This window comes from Sceloporus undulatus, chromosome 4 (assembly GCF_019175285.1).
Source record: "Sceloporus undulatus isolate JIND9_A2432 ecotype Alabama chromosome 4, SceUnd_v1.1, whole genome shotgun sequence".
In the NCBI taxonomy this organism is placed as follows: domain Eukaryota; kingdom Metazoa; phylum Chordata; class Lepidosauria; order Squamata; family Phrynosomatidae; genus Sceloporus; species Sceloporus undulatus.
In genome coordinates this window covers 73,303,704-73,325,725 of record NC_056525.1, presented here as the reverse complement: position 1 = coordinate 73,325,725, position 22,022 = coordinate 73,303,704, and the positions used below count along the sequence as shown (strand labels likewise).

At 41.8% G+C, this 22,022-nt stretch overlaps 1 protein-coding gene across 5 annotated transcripts in view; it reads right to left on the bottom strand.

Annotated features, from left to right (window-relative positions):
* Positions 1-1,048: 1,048 nt before the first annotated feature.
* Positions 1,049-22,022, bottom strand: part of DMAP1 (DNA methyltransferase 1 associated protein 1) — a 46,962-nt gene continuing 25,988 nt past the window's right edge. For 4 of the 5 annotated variants that reach the window (XM_042465314.1, XM_042465317.1, XM_042465315.1 and 1 more), the window contains 4 exons: positions 9,503-9,575; positions 8,338-8,621; positions 5,295-5,465; positions 1,049-2,769 (listed from right to left, as the gene is read on the bottom strand). In XM_042465314.1, coding sequence (XP_042321248.1) covers positions 5,298-5,465; positions 8,338-8,621; positions 9,503-9,575 — 525 coding nt within the window. In that variant the 3' untranslated portion in view covers positions 1,049-2,769; positions 5,295-5,297. The remainder of the gene's footprint in view (positions 2,770-5,294; positions 5,466-8,337; positions 8,622-9,502; positions 9,576-22,022) is intronic. The other variant, XM_042465318.1, reaches the window with a different exon arrangement.

Below are 22,022 nucleotides of genomic sequence, written 5' to 3'. Positions count from 1 at the left end.
AGCATGTCTGCTCAAGCCAGGCAGCAGAATCAGCAAAGTTTGTGTTCATCACCCCACCCATCCTCACTTGTGGATTTTGCCCTCCTAGACACTAGTGAATATAACTGAGCCTCTCCCATCTTAGGTTAGGGACTTGAGATCAAAGGTCACAGGGATTTTAATGGCTCCCTCTGTGTAATCACCTGATCAGTTTTATTGATTCAGTGTCGATGGAGTCCTCTAATTAGTTTTCTATGAAAACTAAGAACTTGGCCTTTGACCTTTCTTTCTGCCAGCAAGAATGTAAATCAAAGGGCGTTGTCATGCACTATCGATTTGAAGTTGCACTTGAAAGGGGAAGTGGAGGGTAGAGCGTGAGTTAGGCCTGACAGCTGCAGACCAGGAGTGTCATAGGCCCCTTCTGAAAGGTATCTGATGGAAGATGACTATTTGAGAAAAGGAGGGGGAAAGGGGACTTTCTGGTAATTTGTGGCAAGTTAATCCTAGTGCTAAAAGGCCAGCCAACTGGAATCATTTTGAGGTCAAAATCTTCAGATCTATCACATATATTTGTCTCATGATGCCAAGGCTGGGCTGCTCACACACCTAGGAACTACCGCCATTCTGGAGAATACCAGACACTGCCAAATGCCTGCAAACACAAACACAACCGGCCTCTTTCCGCTGAACGCAAAGGTTTGATCCAGGATCATGTTCTCTGCACTGAAAACACAATTATGCCAAAAACCTGGAAATCTGTGTTCTGTAAATATGAAAATATTGATATAGTCACTCATTTCACATCATTTATTCTTTTAGTAAAATTCAAAAACGCCAGGAAAGGGATCTTGCAGCACCTTTGAGATGGCAGCATGAGCTTTCATAGACTTGAGCCTATTTCTTCAGATGCATCTGAGGAAGAAGGCTCAAGTCTATGAAAGCTCATGCTGCCAACTTCTTTCTTTCAGTTAATCTCAAAGGTGCTACAAGATCCCTCTGAATTCTGTTAATAAAAGTGAGGGATAAGTAGTTAAGCAAAGCAGTAAAAATTCACAGCTTCATCGCCCTCTGACATTGGGGATCTCACCATAGTTTAATCATACACTTTCATATTGCCCTCTGTAGCCAGAATGGCTTGAAAATTGTTTCAAGTTGCTAAATTCAGTACCAAATACAGTGATTTTTTTTTAATGTGTATTTTTGCCACTGACTGCATAGTTCTAGTTATATTGACTTGGATGTCCGACCCTACACAGATAATTCAGTCTTTATAAGCTAAAGCAGTGTGTAGTTCATGAAAAGCCAACCTGTATTCAGCTAAGTGCTTCATTTGACACTAAGCAATACAACTATCCTCCCATAGGATATCTCTACATAGAACAAATGATACTGTCCTGCCTATGGCATGTGATAGGCAAACACAAATAAGTTGCAATCCTAGAACACAGGGAGGCCTATTTCCAAGTAAACATACAGGCTTGAATTCTATTCTTAGTTCTAGCTTAGTTCAGTAGACCCACTGAATTGATGGGAACTGTGAATCAATATTTATGTAAAGGCCAGTGGGTGTATTCTAGTTTGGACTACAAGGGGATTTAGCACAGATAGCATCGCGAACTGAAGAACTACTTTGAAGATCAACACAAAAACCATTACGCTATGTAAAAGTACATATACCCACAAGCACAGCAGTATAGAATACTTTGGCTAGTGACAGAACTGAGAAAATGCCTCAACTGAGAAGTGACACTTTTTAAAAAATACAGTGCCAACTACAATATGTATATCAACTGGAACATTTTCCTCTTCAGAGCAGCAGTATAATTTGTATTGAATGCACACAGATCAATAAACCAAGATTCCTTCAGCTTTATGGATATCTCATAGGACATTCTATAATGCCAGAAACAAGTAAGTTCAACTAGTGACTAAATTTTCTTTGGTGTAACCCAAGTACATGGAAAATCTTGAGAGTTACAAAGAGCAGGAGCTGTATATGTTTTTTAATATATGTATATTTGTTCATGTCACTCTTATTTCTTTCTGGTACTCTGATTATATCTTAACTGTGGCCTGAATCTTCTTGGCAGTCTCAGCTAGAGTAGACCCACTGAATTTACTGAATGGTAAGTCAAACTATGTAAATCCCTTTGATTCAATGGCCTTAAGATAGATCTAACAAGATTTGGGCCATTGAATCCAAGTCTTCTGCACTGTTATTAGATAAGCATCAATACTACAGTTACTTAATTATTCATGTGCAGCATCATACCAGGAAACTGAACAAGTTTTACGCCTTCTACGTACATTCTTCAGATATACAAAAGACAATTCCTACCCTGATGGTCTGACTGACTGAACATCCAGCTTCTGCACATTCCCAGTTCAAGGAGCAACTGGGACAAAGAAGCATCTGCCAGCATCATACTGATGTTGATCTTCTTCACACACACACCAGATTCAATTCAGATTACAGAACAAGAGGTAACAGATTCTATATTTACAAATTTACAAAAAAAATCAGGCATAGAAAAGACAATAACAATATCATCAACAAATAAGAATTTGTTATGCAAGCTTATCCAGTCCTTTTTACCTCAAGCAGAAGAGGACAATAGCATTAAAAGAATCTTCCAGATCATTACCACAGTACTGGGTAATAGATGCCCTCTTGAACCTACAGTCAGTGTCCTGATTCTGCAACATCTAGGAGCTGGGATCTCTGGTTGCTCATGGCTTCTTCACTTTTTTGACAGATGAGGAACTTGAAGCAGATTCCCTGCGTTTTCTCTGTTGCCAAAAGCAAAAACAAAAGTGAAATTTTGAGAAAAAAGGTAACAGAAGAAATATTGTTTGGTGGTAGTGGGGACTTGAAGTTTCCCCATATCTCTGGAGAAGGAAGGGAAGGAGGGTCTGAGTTAATTCTTGGAAATAGTCCTTCACCTCTCACCACTTTTGGACTAAAAGTCCTTCCTTGCTGAGGAGAAAGTGGGAAGAAGCCAGCTGAGTCCTCCACCGCCCCCAGCAAAGAAGGATTGAGAGTTCTTCCTTGCCTTCTTTTGCTGCAAGACCAACACAGGTGAGAGGCTTCTCAGTCACTGTCCAGCCAGCTGCTCAGCTGCTGCTTCCAAAGTGACCAGGTGCAAATGGAGCAGCGACCAAGCAGCCTCTCGGCCACACCAGCCTTTGCAGCAACTGAGCAGCTGGCAGAGCAGTGATCGAGAAGCCTTTCACCTACACCACCCTTTGCCACAAGGCCAGCACAGGTGAGGTGTTCCGCTGCTGCTCCCTTTACACCCAGTCACTCTGGGAGTAGCAACTGAGCAGCCGGGTAGCTGGCCTTTCTTTTTGCTGTAAGGCTGGCATGGTCAAGAGGGGGTAGTGGGCTGCTGCTGCACATGGAAAGCTAAGTAGGCAAAGGAAGCAGTGGCAAGCTGGGAATAGCTGAGGGAGATGCCACTGGCCAGCTGGCTGTTGCACAAACAGTAGAGTTGGTATTTAAAAAAAAAAAGCATTGGGGGGCACTAGAGTTGTTATCCAAGAGGAAAGGGTGTGGTAACCTGAAAACATTTGGGAACCACTGATCTAGACTTTCAAACTGATCTGATACAACTAAGGGTAGAAGAGAGGAGAAAAATTCTGATAGCCAAATCACATGGCTGACTACAAAGTGAACTTCTCCAGAGCATGTATTTTTTGCAACTGACCTATTAAGGAAGCAATGGAGACGACCGATACTATGGGTATGTCACACCAAGAAGGGGGCTGTAAAAGATGGCTCCTCAGTAAGACGGTACTTCCAAAGATACATAGAACTCATCCCAACTTTCTTGGAAAGAACCTAAAAGCTATCTACATCTGTGGTAAAAAATAATATAGACAATGTTGCCTCACAGGAAGCCAACAGGCCAACTAGAAGAGATAAGCCTGAGGGCAGGGAACCATCTGACTAAAAGACTGTATGTACAGCGCTGTGTAAATTTACAGCGCTTTATAAATAAAGGTTAATAATAAATAGTAATATGAGGAAAATGAAAACAGATTGAAATCCCCAGAAATTATCAGAGATCACAGAAGAACCTAAGACCTACTAAGGAGTGAAAGACATTATTTAAAACAAGTGCAAAGTATGCCTCTTCAGATGTTGGGACTGCAATTCCCAGCAGACTATAGCCAATGACAAGGAATGCTGGCAATTGCAGTCTAACAACCTTTGGAGGGCTGCCCTTTACCACCTCAATCTTAAAGAACCTCTTGGGCTCACAGCGAGCACAAAGGAATTCAAATGATCCCTCCTGGGATACAGGTGCTCTTCTACTATCTTCCTTTGTACATATTTATTAAACATTTGAGGTATAAATGTTTGAGCACCTATATATTAGTAATGAAGCCCTCACATGCCTCGGGGATGTGCCTATCCTGTGTGTTTGAGAATGCTTGTCTAGAATAGTTGGGACACTGATAAATTCAGCAAAGCAGCCTTTGCTTAGCAGGGAATCTGCACTACTTCGTTAGCAGGCACTTTCTGAAAAACAAAGTCTAGCATCAGGAGAAAAATGAGAATCAAAAGGTACATTTTAAACAGACAGCCCAACCTGGAAACAAAGGAGTGGGGGGCTCAAGAGCTTCCCAGCGAGGCTGCTGAATTAATGGGGATGAGTGCACATGTTTGATAATCTTTATATGGCAAAAGAGCCATCTTTCAAATATGTCACAAATTCATATCAATCACATTCCCTAGCTTGGCTTTGCCCATCGCTGTGGGCAAAAGCAGTAAGTGTCTGGTTAGAAAAAATGTTCTATATTATAATTTACAAGAGCCTGGGAACCTAGTTCTCTGTTAATGGAAAGGAATTATTTTAAAATGAGAATTTTTACTACACACATACACACACACACACTTTCTCCCCCTCTCATATCCTGGGCACAGATACACATTTATATATACGCACGAGCAAGCCAAGCTTTCTAACTCTATCTGGAAGGAAGGATGTTTGATGTTAACAATGTAACTTCTCACTTTCAAGCAGGCTCAGAAAACAAGGAGCCGGCAGGAGTTCAGATAAAGGCAGCTTAAAAGTCAAATGATTCTGACTCTGAACCTAAGACTTCTTAGAGGCAAGGTCCTTTCCTTTCCCCATTAATGGGCTGACTTGTGAGCCCAGGAACAAAGTGCGCTGATGTGAGGAATTCTGAGGAGAGTCAACTCATTATGGATGGGCGAGTGGAGTCTGAGTCGCGCAAATCAAAGGCTCTAATCTGGAGTAACTGGCTGCACTTCTGCTTGGAACTAATTTGCTCCAAGTTAAACTCACCTTTCACCCCCCAAAGGCCCGGAGTAGCGTCCCTCCTGGGTCAGCAGAGCATGTTCTGGGGTGGGGGGAGAAGGTTACCTTCACTGTGGGTCGCCAGCAATGGACACAATTTATGAAGATCCTAGAGTGGATTAACAAAACCAGGGTGCACTGGGCTGAGGTGGAGAAAGGCTGCAAGCATAAAGGTGATGTTTTTGTTAGAAGGAAGTGGGTGTTCAATGCTACATTTTTCCTGGCTGTGGTGAGAGAGCAATGTGGCACTGAAGGACAGATGGTGTTATTAAATGCATGTTTGAAAGGTAACTACCATTCTTGCAGTATTACACACAATGCCTGGTGCCCACTTGCCCTTTCTACCTCAGAAATTGCTTCCATTATCTGAATAGTTTTCAGGCATTAACTTTCAAAGTTTCAATACTGGATGTTAGGTCCACATCACTGTTTCACAAAATGGCTACTTCAAATATGCTTGGAACACCCCCCCCCCCCCTTTCTTTTTTTTTGGAACTACAATTCCCCAAATCCCACAGCTATCTGGAGAATTCAGAAAGCTGTAATCCAAAAAAGCAGCTTCAGTGTACATTATTTAGGTAGACACAGCATGTGGTGTGTGGATTTGTTGCTATGCAAGGATAGTGGACAGGAAATGTTAGATTTCCAATTCTGTACTGGGAAGGAAATACTGTCAGGCAAGCAAGCTAACACATCTGGAAAAAAATCAAATCCACAGAGAATATTAAAAAAAAGTCACAATTATGTCCTCACACATACATGAGATAAATGCTAGAGATCTACAGTACATACTTCCCTCCTGTCCCTGGGCATTTGGAGATGTGCAGCATACTTCAAGCCTGTGTGGAAATGCAAGCAATGGCTGTCGATGCTGAGTGATACTGCATGCAAAAGTTCTGTGCTCTTGCAATTTATCCATAAGAGAGTGATAAAGTACATTATTATTATTACTATTTTTTTTATATCCCGCCTTTCTCCCAATATAGGGACTCAAGGCAATAGTGTGTATAGTAAACACACTATACAGGCCACTGGCTGCCTTTATGTGTTTGTTACATTTTTATTTCAATTTTCTGCCAAGAATCTTAGAATTACATTTTAGCTTAGCAACTACGTGTAGTGTTTAAGTCTGAGAAATGTGGCTAACAGCCAAACGTGAATTTGAACCCAGATTTCTTGCATTCCAGCCCAATATTCTAGGATCCAGAAGTACTGGCTCCCATGCTTGAGAGTGACAGAAATGGCCTCTCAGTGGGATGTTGTTTGAGCCAATGTCTTCTTGTTCACTCAGACATTCAAGTAGTGGGAAGAATACCCTGGGTGCCTTGATCATGGAGCTGATACAGTTTTCATCCCATAACAGCAAAACCAACTCCCTGAAAAGGCAGAGAGAGACATACTCCACACCATAGGAAGCTTATGTTCTCTCTTTTACTGGATGAAAAGACAAGCTGGATTCAACTCTATGACCAAGTAAGAGACTTGGCCATCTATTCTGCTTTATCTGCACTTTTGTAGCAAACTTTATGGGAAAAGTCAGTGACCGCACCTGCTCTTGACTCTCACACAGTGCTCAAGAGGTACAAAGACCCAGAGAGATGCAAGAGACTGTCAAGGTAGTAAAATGGATATTCAATGCTATACTACCCAAACTGGTGAAAGGACAGCAACTGACACACTCACCCAAGTATAAAACAAAACAATGCTTATTACGCTAATTGGCAGTACTATTGCTCTCCTCCACAGCACCCCCTTATGGCCCTCCCCTTCATTTTGACAGCACCGGTGAACCTCCCTAAGTTGCTCCCCTCCTGCTGGGTGGAATTTCTTTCCCCTCCAAAGACAGCATAAAGTGGTCACAGTGTGAATGCGCTTGACCTTTTGTCTTGGGCTAATCTAATTGTGTCGTCTTTGTGTAACCAGCCGGTAAAGGTCAGAGCTGTATTTAACAGGGGGGCCTTTAGGTACCAAATTTGCCTTGCAGTGAATTAACTTGATTATATTTCTTTCAAATATGTCAGAGCCCAGATCACGTTAACCCTCTTAGTGCTGCCTTTATTATCTTTGTTCCTATCCCAAGCTTGAAGCTGTCCCAGATCAGCAATGAGAATGCATGGGAGTATGACATTTTGGAAATGGACGTATCAGTGCAGAATGAACATGGGGGAAATGCTTCTGAACTGGCTTTAAAAAAGGTTGATGATGATTAGGCTTCTTGAAATCTAAGACATGAGTGAGATTTCATCTTTCTCCAGAGAGGCTGTACACTGGGGTTCAACAACATGATCTAACCCACCCCATAGGAAAGGCCTCTAGTTCACTCCAAAGAATACACAGTTACACCAATTTTAGTTCATTTCCAGAACTAATAGTTTCTTGAGTACCAAACAACAACTGAGCAAGTTTTTAAAAATCATGACATGCTGCTATACCAATGTATTGGACAGCTGTTATGCAATGAGCCAAAAGACTCTGTTGGCCAGTTGACCAATAATCTGATCACAGCCACATTGAATACACTGGATTAGTCTCACAACTCCATTGGAATGAAGTTTGTATCTTAAAAACATTTAACTTTACAATGTAATGAAAAGGTAAAAGATGAGGAGCAAATCCCAGTCCTTAAACAGTGAAGAGAGTTGGTAAGAATGGAGAATGTACATGCTCACGTTTGAAGGAAAAGGACAGATAAGAGATGCGAAGTAGAATGTCCTGCAAAAGTTTCCTCTTCAGTCCATCCCTATGTCTCTATCTATGTTAATCTGAACCTACCATCTTCTTTTGTCTTATGCCATGGACCCGTCACTCTATTAAAAACCAACCACTTCTTGGGAGTATAAGCACACACTGGGAACCTAAAGTATCATGAGTTGCAGGGATATCACAACTAGGAGATCTAGATATCCAATGTAATTTCATGTGCATCGCCTAAGGGAGAAGTACTCATCTGGTAAGTATGTAAACATTGGCAGAGATGTGGGAAATACCTCACTAACATGTATGGAGATCTCCAACTCCAATTCCTACTCACCGAATTGGGTGTGAGGGGGGCCCCCACCACGTCAATAATCTGTTCCTTGCCATCACCCTTGCCCTCTTCAGTGCACAAGCTTGACTGTCCATCAGCATGTACGCCACCATCTGTGCTAGGTCCACTGCTACCCGCCTTGGCCAGTGCCTCATAGCGGTGGCGCAACATCTGCAGCTCATATTCACAGTTCGCAAAGGCTTGCTTGAGCTCATAGAGTAGCACTAGATCACTGCGTAACTCATTAAACATCTGCACAATCTCCTCTGTTGGCATTGGGTTCAAGTCTGAAGAAGATAAGAAAGAGGGAAAAGGTAAGCAAAACAGATCCACAGCTTGTTCTAGGCATTGTTTTCTAGGAATCCTTTTTCATTGCAAGCTGAATGCAGTAGTAGAACTAAAGAGTTGATTATGTTAATTCTTCTGCCCCAGATATAAGAAGTATGAAGAATTAACCTGCACTGGATTCCCTGCCACACCCTCGCAGCCATTTCAAGATATGTAGGTGAGGATTCTAGATGTTGAACCATTTTCAAGGAAAAGTATTCATTACACAACCCCACATTCATTTCACAGCCTTACTTGCTGGCTATACTCAAGAATCCTTGCTCTCATTGGGTCAGCCAGAGGATTGTAGCTGAGCTAGGCAGGGTGGTGGTGGTTGGATTTAACCCTCTTTGCCAACAAGGAACCACTATTATTTTGAAGAGATTAACATGCCAAATATATCCCCCAACTGGCTGTGTAGGATCCATCCAAAAGAGTAACAACAAGGATGTCAAACAGCTAGTCAGTCTCCCAGACAATAGCCACTAACCCACTTCAAAGTACTTCTCCCTCCACGAAGAGATTTGCCTCCTTAATGCTAGGCTCTTGCTCCTCAGGGTTTAAAAAAAACCAAACAAGGCAGAAAGAGACAAAGACTCTGTTCAAATACTGTACTTTTCTACTGGGAAGTATTAAACAAAAAATCCTAAGTATCATCTTCTGGTTCCCCCTGCCATATCTATATCTATATTAACAAAACACATATTATTTTTCAAACCCATTCACATACTCTTATTCAGAGAACTAGGTATATTACTAGGGGAAAAAATAGCCCCTCTAGACTACAAAGGCTTTGCTCCATGGGTCTCACTCTCTCTCTCTACCTGCCCTCTTTACTCACCTACTCCAAGTTCCATCAGCATCTGCTCCAAGGCTTTAATCTTCTTCTGTCCCACGGAGCTCGGCAGTTTCATCTGGAATACAAAGGTAACAGCCACACAGCTCTGAGCTAGCCCTCACTCACAGCCGCCTAGTTCAAACGGCAAAGGAGCTTTGCTTTTTATAGTGCATGGGGAAAAAAGCACGGCAAAGAAAGAAAGAGAGAAAAAGGAAATCAAGTGCTGGGAGAGGGAGGCAGAGAGAAGGCCTGAAAGTTTGTAGACTAGGGCCAAGGGCAGGGACTGAAAAGCCCAGTTGCAAGGGCTTTACAGTTCTCCTGGTGCCAAGATGCGGAGATGCACAGCTTTACAGCTTCCATGTGCAACTGAATTAACAACAAAAGTTCTGCTCCGTTTCGAACTCTCTCCCGCAGTGCCTTGCCCATCAAAGAGCTCAATTACACAGCAGCTAATGTGCGTTGCTGCCCTACTTTACTTGCTCTTGCCAGCCTGATTAGACTCGTGCACTAACAGACTTCCTTCTCCCTTTACCTGCCGAGCCCAGAGCTGTGGGATTCATTTACAGAGCCAGTTTTCTAACAAAAGATGCAAAGAGACACAAAGAGCACACACACTTACTCAATTGGCAGAAATGTGAACACACAGCCACGCTGAAGCCGAAGGGGGCATAGAGAGCAGGAAAGTATCAGGCAGAGCAGAGATCCCAAGCTGGGTATGAGATCATAGTTAGCAGGACCCCTTCACTACAATCTGATGGGCTGGAGCAGCCCAAACCAACAGTGAAAGGGGGAAAGCCCAAGGACACAGAAACATGAGGCCAAATTTAATATGTGAAACAGGTCCCTGGGTACACGGAGGGGGGGATGGTCAAGCAAGTTTCAAACATTCCACCTGAGCTAACAAAAAACAACAACAGTATATTATAAAAGCTGCCTCCAAGATCCCTGTGATCCCCTCCAGGAGGTAGCACAGGGAACAAGTTTCTCATTACAACTTCAACATTTTGTTCTTCGGTTCAAAATAGGTATCACCCTCTCCCCCAGCCTGTTCCACTTAAAATCTCTGACAGCAGGAAGCTGCTTTTAACCTGTGTTCAATGGTATACTGTAGAGTAGATTGAGATGACCAATTCACAGGATTATCTCATGTAAGTGGCTCTTCCTATTGACAGATATACTACTGGAACATAATGCAAAGGCTCTATTTTTGACTGCCAACATATGACAGAGGTTTGCGGACAACTGGGCCATCATACAGTATAATCCATTCCCTTCTATTTGCCACATCTGCAGAAGGAGCTGGTTCTGCTCATGCAATATGGACTACAGTAGCTCAGATTTTTGAACACCTGAAGAGATCAGCTGCAACACTGAAAAGGAAACATTTTTATTGGCTATCAAAATACAGAGTGAGTAGAAATGGTTTTAAGTATGTACATTTCAACTTATTTAAGAAAGTAGTAACATTTCACCTTCTCCAAACCTTGCATTACAGTTCTGCATTGCACTTGGCAATTAAGAGCAATTACCTCCATTCTCTACCATTTTTTAGCTGTAACTTCAGAAAAGAAATAGAGCTTTCCTGATCTGCAACAGACAAGGATAATCTCTCATCCTCAACACGTCCAATTTTGCCAATCAACAATAAAACATGAGAACTTAGTTTTAAGAGGGGTCTCTGTTCAGTTACAAATTGACTTTAAATTTCCTGGACTTTGAAAATCTCCCTATTGCTGTATGGCTAGGAGGAGGAGGACGAGCCTGCCTGAAAAAGATATCCTCCCCAACATACCATCTTTACTAAGGACTGAAACAACATGCAGGCATCTAACATCTCCAATTGTTGTTTTTTTCCTCCTGTTTGGTTTATAACATCTTGCCCATAGAACTTCGAAAGCTTGCAACAAGTATACTTGCATTTCGGTTGGCCAATAAAGTATCAATGATTAATTTTAATTTTATGTTATTCTTAACTACTAAATTTGGACCCAGATAGGTACTCTGATGAAAAGAACATCATTTCTTTATATGAAAACACTATTTCAGTTTCATTCACCTCTTCTTATAGAGCCTTGTCTTGTAATGCCCAAGACATTCCATTCCTTTCCCATTCCCATTTTTAGATCCAGAAGTCATTTCATTCTGCAGTTCTCTTGGTTGTAGCAAGGGTTCACTGTTTAGTGCAGAGGTGGGCACAGTATGGCCCTAAGGCCACATGTGACCACCCAAGGACAGACAAACAGACAGACAGACAGACAGACAGACAGACAGACAGACAGACACATACTCATAAACACACAACCAAGATTTTAAAAATTAGAAGCAAACTGTTTTAGTGGTGGAGAATTTTTAACAACCTATGAGCACTCAGAATGTTTTGGGGCAGGAAATTGGCCCCCAAACCCACCAAAACTACCCATCTAGGGTCTAAAAGAATGAACTACAAATCAAGAAGTCCCTCATTCAAATGTGTGCTATAATTTCATGAGGTGGCCCTAAGCAAACAAACCAACCACTTTGGCCCAAAATAGACAGGCCAAATAAAGCTCCTTCCAGGCACTTTGGAGGCATGGCGTTCAAACAATACACACCCCCAAAGTGGCTAGAAGCTGCTCTGGGACCGTCTAACACAGTCCAAAGCCGGCCTGAAAAGGAGCAGCAAAAAGCCTCTCCTGCTGGCAGCTGGCTTCAGGACCACAGTGTCTGGTTGCCATCAACTCCACTTTCCAACAGGTGTTTTTCCAATCAAGTCTCACTCTCTGTGCTACTCTTCACTGTCAGTTATATCAGGCATTTGAAAGACATCAGGGAAGATAAGACATCTGTAGTGATTACCTGTTTACAATAGTTAACCAGAACCTCCCAATCTAGAACACTAGGCATCCAAGGAAGTAGAAAAAAATCTACAAAAGCCTAAGTTACAAATTCTTTCCCTCGCTTTCAGAGGTGCTACAAGATCCCTTTGCATGCTTATATTCCAGACTGGCATGGCTATGTCTCTGAATACTATCTCTCTGAATAAGAGCTGATGATGGCTTTTCCCTATGCCTAGTCTGTCATTAACCAGAAACACAATCCTGAATTCAATGTAGAAAATGATCCTGCATATGTTGTTGGATTTCAGCTCTCATCAATTCCAAGTAGCATTTCTAATGGTCATAGTGATGGGTAAGGAACTGCCAAAAGACAAGTCTGACATCTTGAAGTTTTCAGGTTCCTCACCATGGAACAGAACCTTGGTAGACCAAGCATGTATCTGCCTGCCCAACCAACTACACGGGATACTCTCTTTCTAGTCAAGGATGAGACTGAAGAAAATCTGGAAGCTTCTGTTCAGAACATAAAGCACATCAGTTATCTTATTCCATAAAACAGAACAGAATGGTTTGTTAGTGTTCTCCTAATTATAGGACAATGATTTAGTTTATTCTCCATGTGTGAGAGCTCCAGGCATATTCGGTATGGTAGACTGTTTGGGAAAAAAACAGTGTAAATTAGCAAAAGGCAATAGGATCATCTTCCTAGGCCAACTGGAGCTCTGTCAATGTCAGCTGAAGGAGACATTTGCTTTGTCTAGCTAGCCACTGGAGTAGGAAGGAACTGAGAATTGGCCCAAGAGTTTGGAAACACACAACATTATTACCTTCTTTTTCGCTTAAAGGGTCGGAAAAGGCAAAAGCAGTCTGGAAAAATTTAGATCTACCAATAGACCGCAGAAGAAATACGAGACCAACCCAGAAGAAGCAGGACTGTTTGCATTTTCTCAGCTTTTGAGAATATCAATTAAGCTTCCCTTTAATTTTGGGGGAGGACGTGGCCTGTGAACATGAAAGCTCCATTGGCTTTTTCAAGCAAGAGTATATTTTAATTTTACCGTCATTAAGAAAATGTTATGATTTATGCGGCTGCTCTTGGACTAATATCTTTAAAATTTAGCTGGCTAAGCCAATTCATCTTTAAGACTGATGAAGGTTGATTGCTCTCTATGCAAAATGTATTAAAACTAAATGAGGAGTCTATTACTCACAGGGCGCTGATAATCCGTTAGGTAGGCTCCGTTAGCCTGGCTGTCTCAACAGCAGGGGAAGGCCCAATGTTCAACTCACCTCAGCAGCAGAAAGCAAAAGACAGCTACGACAGCCGCCCTCCTAGAAAGCTGCAGAATTTGGGATGCACTCAGAATTACAGAACTACAGGGCTATAAAATGCAGGAATTTACTAATAAGCGAAATGTTAAGTCCTGGCATACAGAGGGACATATTAGACTGTGTGGACTTTAACAAGCCACAAGCAAAGTCTATGAGTAAAACAGTTGTAGCAGGCTCTTTTCTAGTTCCTTCTACTTACCTCAGAGATTTATCCAGATTGGCTTGGGAATGTTGTAGTCCAGCACCATTTCCTTCAAATAACTACAATACAGCTCCTTAGACAAAACTGCCTTCCTGCCTGTGAAGGAATTTACTAAAGCTTTTCCAGGACAAGAGGCCGGCCTATAGTGACTCTAAGGCGAAACTGTCATGGGGGTTTTTTGGCAAAATTTATTCAGAGCAATTTGCCATTGCCTTCATCTAAGGCTGAGAGCATGTGACTTACCCAAGGTCACCCAGTGGGTTTCATAGCTGAGCTGGGAATCGAAACCTGGTTTCCAGAGTAGCAGTCAAACACTCAAACCACTACACCACACTGAACCATATACATGGTTGATAAAGATTCTTTCCTAAATTATTAATGTCATAACGTGAAAGTACCAGTTTTTCCTGATAATCTAAGCTTCATGAAACTCAGTTTTAAGCCAGCATCGGGAAATCAGAAACAGCTGATCACACATAAATAATAAAAACTGGAGGCATTAATTTACAGTATTCAAATGTTGCCTGAATTTGATCCTATCCTAGCTTATAGCTTAGCAACAACTCCATACTCTCCTTATTTAAATGCACAAGATCCACATCATGTACTACATCTATCTTTACAATCAGGGATGAACTACACAATCAGAAACATAATGTAGGACAGCCTTTCCTGCATGAACACGTCTGAATGTCTCCCCCCCCACACACACATATTATAAAACACAGTGTATATGGCAGCCTATCCAAGAGAAATATAGGTGATAATCTTTCTTCTTGGTATGCTAGGTTTTTTTATCCACTGAGAGTCTGGCATGGGGGACTCATTCAGTTATGCAAATTCTGTATTCTGAAACAGAAAGGTCTAGAAATGAGTATACCACATACTATTTCTTCACAGAAACATATGCTAGGCTTGTAGGAAAGAAGGACCTGCTGCCGCTACTGTTATTGTTGTTGTTGTTATTATTATTAGAAGTATTATTAAGTATTAGGAAAATAACTTCAGAAAGACAGTGCCAAGACAAGAGCCTTTTGGAAGTTTTCTTTAAGTTCAAACTCCAATTCCATTCATAGCAGAGAGGAAGTTTCCAAGGAAAGTTTTTTTCATGCCATGCCATGTGGACACTTCAGCAGGGATTCCACCACAATGGGAAATAAGAAACAGATTCATTCCACCTTTGTTTCTTGACCCTTTTTTCCTTTCATATCTACATCTGCAAAAAAAATGTTTGTGAGTGAAGACACATCCAGCTCTCTCCGAGCTGGGAGGTGCTTTCTGACAAGCAGCTGCAACAGGACCCTGCAAGGCTCCCTGTCTCTGCCTGTCATAAAATGCCTCACTGCCAAAAGAGGAACTAGACTCTTTTTCACTCACCACCTCACTTCTCTGCACCTCAGAAATCCCTATGGAGTGACACTGCCTGGCTTCCAAAGTGGATGGAGAGCTCTGTTGTTGTAGCTATGCTTCCTGATGCAGGATCTTGGACATAGACAATATTTGTTGGGCGCGATATAAGTTCTTCACTCCCTTTTCAAGCAAGACTTTTGTCAATCTTTTATGGGCACAAATAAATACAACCCTCCAGTTTGGCTGGACAGTACTGGAAAGAAAACATTTCAATCTGCTATAGAACCACAGAGCTGAACCAAGTGGAGAGAAAACCCTCTAAATAATGTCAACAATAAGCAAAAGGTGGGCCTTAGTCCCCTACAGGCTACATGTGTGAAACTCTGTATCTCACAATACATCTCAGCTCAATATTCCATGCCGGAAATTTTGGATTCTGTTGGCTTTCAATCCTGTCATAATTGACTGAATATGATCAACCACAACTTTTCCACTAAACTAGAAATGCATTTCTAACTACCCATGGAATTTGGCCTGAGCAAACCTGGGTAACAGCTCAGTAGAAAATTTATTTCTAAGCAAGTACAAAAGAATTCTCAGCAGGTAGTGTTAGTCCCTTCTTCCCCATAAAAATCCCATAAAAAATAAAAATTATTATTTATTATTGCTAAAGTCACCAAATACTCATACCTGGAAAAAATGGATTGCTCAAGTTGAAGAACTGATTAGCTGGGATTTTTGAGGTTAATATATTTAGATGCTTTCTCACTCTGACAAAATCTCCCAGTAGCCCTCTTTGCAACACCAGCATGTGCTTATAATTATGCCAGCATCACTTTTGATTTAAGGACTCTGAGCCTTTGTCCTTGCTATAAACAACCAGTAAATGCATGAACTGTGCAGGAGAAAAATAAATAAAAGGGCAACACACCAACATATGAATCAAAGCCACGCGATTAGCTGAGAGTAGTTCTGCTGACTGACAGCAACTGGGAGATCCTTTCTCCCTTCACCAATGGAATAGCAAGGAGCAGACTATGAAACAACAGCCTAATCACCATGGTTAGATGATAAAAGCACTATGGTCAGGATCACTGAGGCTCATACCTGGTTCACCTTTCTCCTCTCTTTCCCCTAAACTACAAATTATGAACATCTATGTAGTAATAGGATAGATCTGACATGCAACACTGAGCTATTACTTGTCTCAGCTCCCACCATTAACCTCTTGGGAACTGAACCTTTAGATAAAGGCAACTAGGCCTGTGCTTGAAAAACTCTCTCTCTTCTTCTGCTGCTTAACGTATCCTCAAAATTGAAACAGAATTCCATTTTCTAACTGAAGATTCAAATTACAGTCACCCCTTTGAACTCGTGCATATTCAAGCCCCATAGGCTTGAATGGGGTGCATACATGGAGGGTGCGTGCATGTAGGGCGCACCCCCCATTAGGGCTAATAGCTGTCACCCCTCCTCAGATTTCCATGTCTGCACATTTCAAGTCCACAGACTTGGAGGGGGTGACTGTATTTCATTTTTGCAAACTGGTGTTTTAAATAAGCAAACTTAGGCCCGTTACAAATGGGCACCCTAGTACGCAACAAGCGCGTACTAGGGTTAGAAAGGGGCGTCACTTCTTGATGCCCCTAACCCTAGTACGGACCCAGTCCGTACAAAATGGCGGCACCCTATACAGACGGGCGCCGCCATGACTACGTCACCACCGTGCCGCCTCCAAACGAGACGGTGCGGTTGTGATGTCGTTGCGCCACACGAGGGCACCTAGAGCGCTCTTTCCGTAGCGCAAGAAGGAGCTCTGAAACGGAGCTCCTTCTGTGGTTTGCGTTGCTGGCGCAGCCTTTAGACGACTGCGCCAGGGACGCAATGGAGAAAGGGGCCGAGTGGCCCCTTTCTTCTCCTCCTCCCCGCCACCATCGGGTGTCCTTGGGGCATGAAGCCCCAAGGACACCCCTTTCCAGGCTGCGGGGAAGCAGCCTTTTACTGCTTCCCTGCGGCCTGGAAAGCGGCGGATCGGGGCCTCAGAGGCTGCCGTTGTGGCAACTGAGGCCCCGATACAGTGGGGAAAGGGCCAGTTACAGGCCACCCCAAGGGGGCGGTCTGTAACACACCTTAATAAGCAAACCTAGGCTTAAGAAGGAACATAGTCCTTCCTATGAAGAGCATATCCATTTCTTTGTGGATTTTACTACTGGCAGCTCACAGTTACATTCTGCACCAGAACAGATGTGGAGTGTGTCAGGCACAAAAAGAATCTTCTGCATATTTCAGGGTTCACTATAGGGCATATAATGATTGCTATGTTTTTTTAAAAAAAACTGACAATGAGTGACTGGGAACAGCTGTAGGCAGAGAACTATTATCACTTTAAGTGATAATAGTCAAAGCATTTTGACACGGGAACACTATTGTCTATTATGAATCTAGGACCCATGACGTTTTCCAAGAACATCAGGGTGCACAGTTTTGCTGCATAGCATTCCCATTCAAGTGGCAGGCACTTGTATTGGCTGGTATCAGAGAATCCACCCAGCTTCTATACTATCCAGTCAGGCAATAGCAACATCCTCAGATACAAGGTAGGATATAAATATTTAAATAAATAAACAAATAAATCCCTAAAGCAATAGTTTTTAAAATATATTCTTAATTGCATTCTATTCACAGAAATATTCAAACAACCCTTAAATTCCACATTATTGTCTGTACCTGAGCCCTACTCAGAAGAAATGAGCTTGTCTCCTGCTAGGCTTGAATAAATGGAAAAGTGTCTAATTGCTATTCAAGTTTATGCAAAGTACACTTTTCAAGATGTACATAATACTCAAGATGTACAAATAATAATCTGTAGACCTTTCTATGTTATTCTCTAAAATTCATCCATAGTTCTATATAAAAGATGCACATAAAGAACATGATTTATTGAGATTGTGTTCTGATGAAGCTGCTCTGAAAGGAAGTGGTATTACACACAAACATCACACTCATGTGCCTCTGCAACTCACTTCAACAAGAACTCCGCAGAAAACACTCCTAACAGAATCCCAAAATGCAGCACAGCAACAGAACAGGCTGCCTAGAAAGGTTGTAGAATCACTTCTCAAACTTCAACTGAGTAATTTCCTTTGGAGAATGAAGTGATCAGTGATGCAAATATTATCCAGATAAGGGAGCCTAATTTTTCCAAAAGCATTGAGATACTTTCCATAGGAATTTCCCCTTCTTTATGTGATCCAACATCCTGTTGGCACATCTTATTCACAGCTGCAGACTGAGTAGAATTCATCCTTTAATGTCTGATTGTTCACAACTATGCAAACTATTTACCCTTTTCAGCTTTTCTTTCCTAAATGTGGATGTTATGTGTTATTTTTATAATGACAACTCACTTTTAAGGAAATTCCTTCATTCACAGCTGCTTTTTACTATATGCAGCTTTTTACTATATGGCACTGACTAAATTCTTCCATTATACTGCAAAGGTTAATGCTGGGCCTTGTTAAACAGTCTCACATATCAATGCACAGATATAATTCCTACAAAGGCTGGTCCCTAATAGCACTACCATTCTAAGGTCACTGAACTTGGCCAAAACTCAAAACTCTGCAGAGTCTGAAGGGATGAAAAGCCATCAAGAGTTCAGCTGCTGCTTAAACAACATGTTGCATAAATGGATAATGAGCAGAATTATCAAATTTATCTAAGGTGCTAAGCAAATTTGGTTGGACAAACACCACTCAGTTATCAGCAAATACATACAACCAGAGTTAACAGGCCTTCTTTGAAATAATTCAAATCAAAATATAACAGGACCCGGAGCAATGGATGCAAGCTACAGGAAAAGAGATTCCAGCTCAACATTAGGAGGAACTTCCTGACAGTAAGGGCTGTTCGACAGTGGAACAAACTCCCTCAGAGTGTAGTGGAGTCTTCTTCCTTAGAGGTCTTTAAGCAGAAGCTGGATGGCCATCTGTCAGGGATGCTTTGATTGAGAGTTCCTGCATGGCAGGGGGCTGGACTGGATGGCTCTTGTGGTCTCTTCCAACTCTACGATTCTATAAGTATACCCAAGCCTCATTGAAACCAGGAGTTCTTCAGCATTATCTCTGCATAATGCTTACCCAAATCCCTCTGTGCTATATCACAAAGCTAAAGATGCACAATTTTTATTTTTCAAAGTGTATAACCACTTTGTCTTCAAAGGTGCACCTCAAAGGTAGTAGCAATATGAAGAAGTCAAATCAGTGTCCAAATCAGAAGAAGAACACGACTGGAATGGTACAGATATTGATGTTGAGGTGGAGATGGAATTGCCAGAAGAGGTTTCTCTTGAAGTGAGACTTGAACCAGAGGAGGAGAAAATCTAACTCTAATTATCAAGGACTGCGGTACTTTCCCCTCCAAAACTTGGTTGTCCAATCTCCTGTCCTGAATGGAGAAAGTCTCCATCACAAAATTACACTGTTTTGGAGAAGCTGACAAATGAGACACCATAGCCTCACAGAAAACAATCTCCAAAGTGACTCTTTGGAGGGGAAAAGAAAGTTCAGCTACAGCCATGGCTCTGACAAAAAATGTGAAGAAGAGTTTCAAGGTTAGGAGTGTTCCTTCAATCTCTTTGTCTTGCACTTTGGGCCAGTCTTCACTTCAACCTCAAGAGACCTGCTAAGGATTGATGGATGATGACACAATTTGTCTCCAGTACCAACTCTAGCCTTCTTAGGTGTACAGATGGTTTCCACCAAAGTACATCCGTCACAACCAAGGCTACCTTTTCCATACTGTAGTCAACATCAACTTCTTTGAAGTTGAGGATCCATGTGAAGTGCCCACTTCATCTCATGAAGTCGAAGGTTGTTGACAATGCCCAGGCTCTTGGGGCTTCAAGGCTTGCTCATATAGAGGAGCTTTAAGGCAGTGCTCTCTGTTGTGACTTGCTTGAATGCCACACAGTGCACACAGAAGGAAACAATATGGATATTGCCAAAATACTGAAGGCATCTCAAATGCTCATCTCAGCCTGGAATTTTAGCGATGCATTCAACAAACTTCTTGAAAGAAACCAGTGATACTGAGAAAGACCTGAAGGCTAGCATGACTAAAGAGCCAATGCTGACGATCAATGTTTCTTCAGAAGACATCTTCCAATTTGAGTGCACAAATACTGTTTTTGATGAGGCAGCTGCAGCAGCGTATGAAAAGGAACTGGCAGGTTCTGAGAGGAAGCTGCTTATACAGGGCTGTCAGAGGTGGGTGGGGCTACCACCAAAACTCTTTCGAATGCTTTCAAACACTCTGAAAGAGGCACTACGCAGGAACAGGATAACCCATTTGTGTGAGTCTCAGATATCACAAAAAAGAACAATTGTTATATAATATAGGTTGAGTCTCCTTGCATTTATTCCTCTCCTTTCACAGAATCCAAAAGATTTAGTATTCAGACTGACACCACACATTCTACTAAATATCTTTTCCATATGCATATCTGAAATATGTAAGACTTGTACAAGATGGTACCGAAGATACATCCAGAAACTGCAGCTTGAATTAGTGTGTGTGTGTGTAAGTCACAACAAATATATTTTTCATCTTGTAAACTATTTCCCCACATACTTGATCTGTGTATGCAAAGGTGTATGTATATCCAACCACTCCCTTCACTGACTACATTGTGCACTGAGATCATGCAATTCTTTTTATGAATGCTCCCACTTCAGTTAGTCAAGGTGTAGTGAATATGTGGTCATAAAATTAACAACTGGAAATATGATGGAAAGATCTGAAGAACTTTAATTCACGTAGATATGTCTGCTAAGTTAGGATCACCCTCATTTGCTTCATTATTAGGAATCATTCTACTCAAACATTCCTTTCGCAATGAAAGGTTAAACCACACTGAGCTGATGGATCATAGCTAGTATGTTATGAACAGCCACAGTGGCACTCTCAAATGTAATCCCCAATGAAAACATAATTCACAGACAGTCTCCATTAAATAAAAGTTTTGGGAACCACTGCAGTAATGAACATGCTGATAAGATGCCAACAGAACATCTCTGAGTTAGACTGCTTCAGTATTCATCATTTGTAAGTAAACCCAAGATGACATTCAGATCACACGTGCTTCCACTGCCAGCCATCCTGCCATGTTCTGTGTGTCCCTAGTTATTATCTCCCGCATTGGTATACTGGAAACTGGCTGTGCATACAATTACTACATGAATGTGTCAGTAAAAGCAACAAGAACACTTCATCTTTCTAACCATCGGAAGTTTTCCCCGTTATGGCAACATACAATTTCCGGCTAATAAGGAGGCGCTGATTACAATCAGCTTATCTCACCAAAATGCCTTGCAGCACAGTCAATACTAAAGAGATAAATTATTAATTGTTCCAAGTAATTAAATTTATCAAATCCAAATAAATATTACTGGTATTTTATGTAACTGCTTTCAAGGCCTGGCCTCTGAAGGGACAGTATTGATCAAGCAAAGAAAGACAGATGTTTCCCCCGTTAGCAGCTGATGAGGTCTGGCTTTGCATTAATGTCAGAGAGAATGCGGATGACCAAGAGCCTGGAATGAAGAGTAAACAGGCAGCACATACCTCCATTTCATAGTGGGACAAATCAAACAACAGAATATACATTTAACACACATACGCCTAAGTTAACCCCCTCCCTCATGTCCAAATACTCGTTTATCTTAAATGCACAGTCAATTCTAGCTCCTACCCCCATCCCCATACTTAGAGAAAGCAAGCACCACAGTGAATTGTACCTCATTAATCAGTGCTAAAAAAGTGC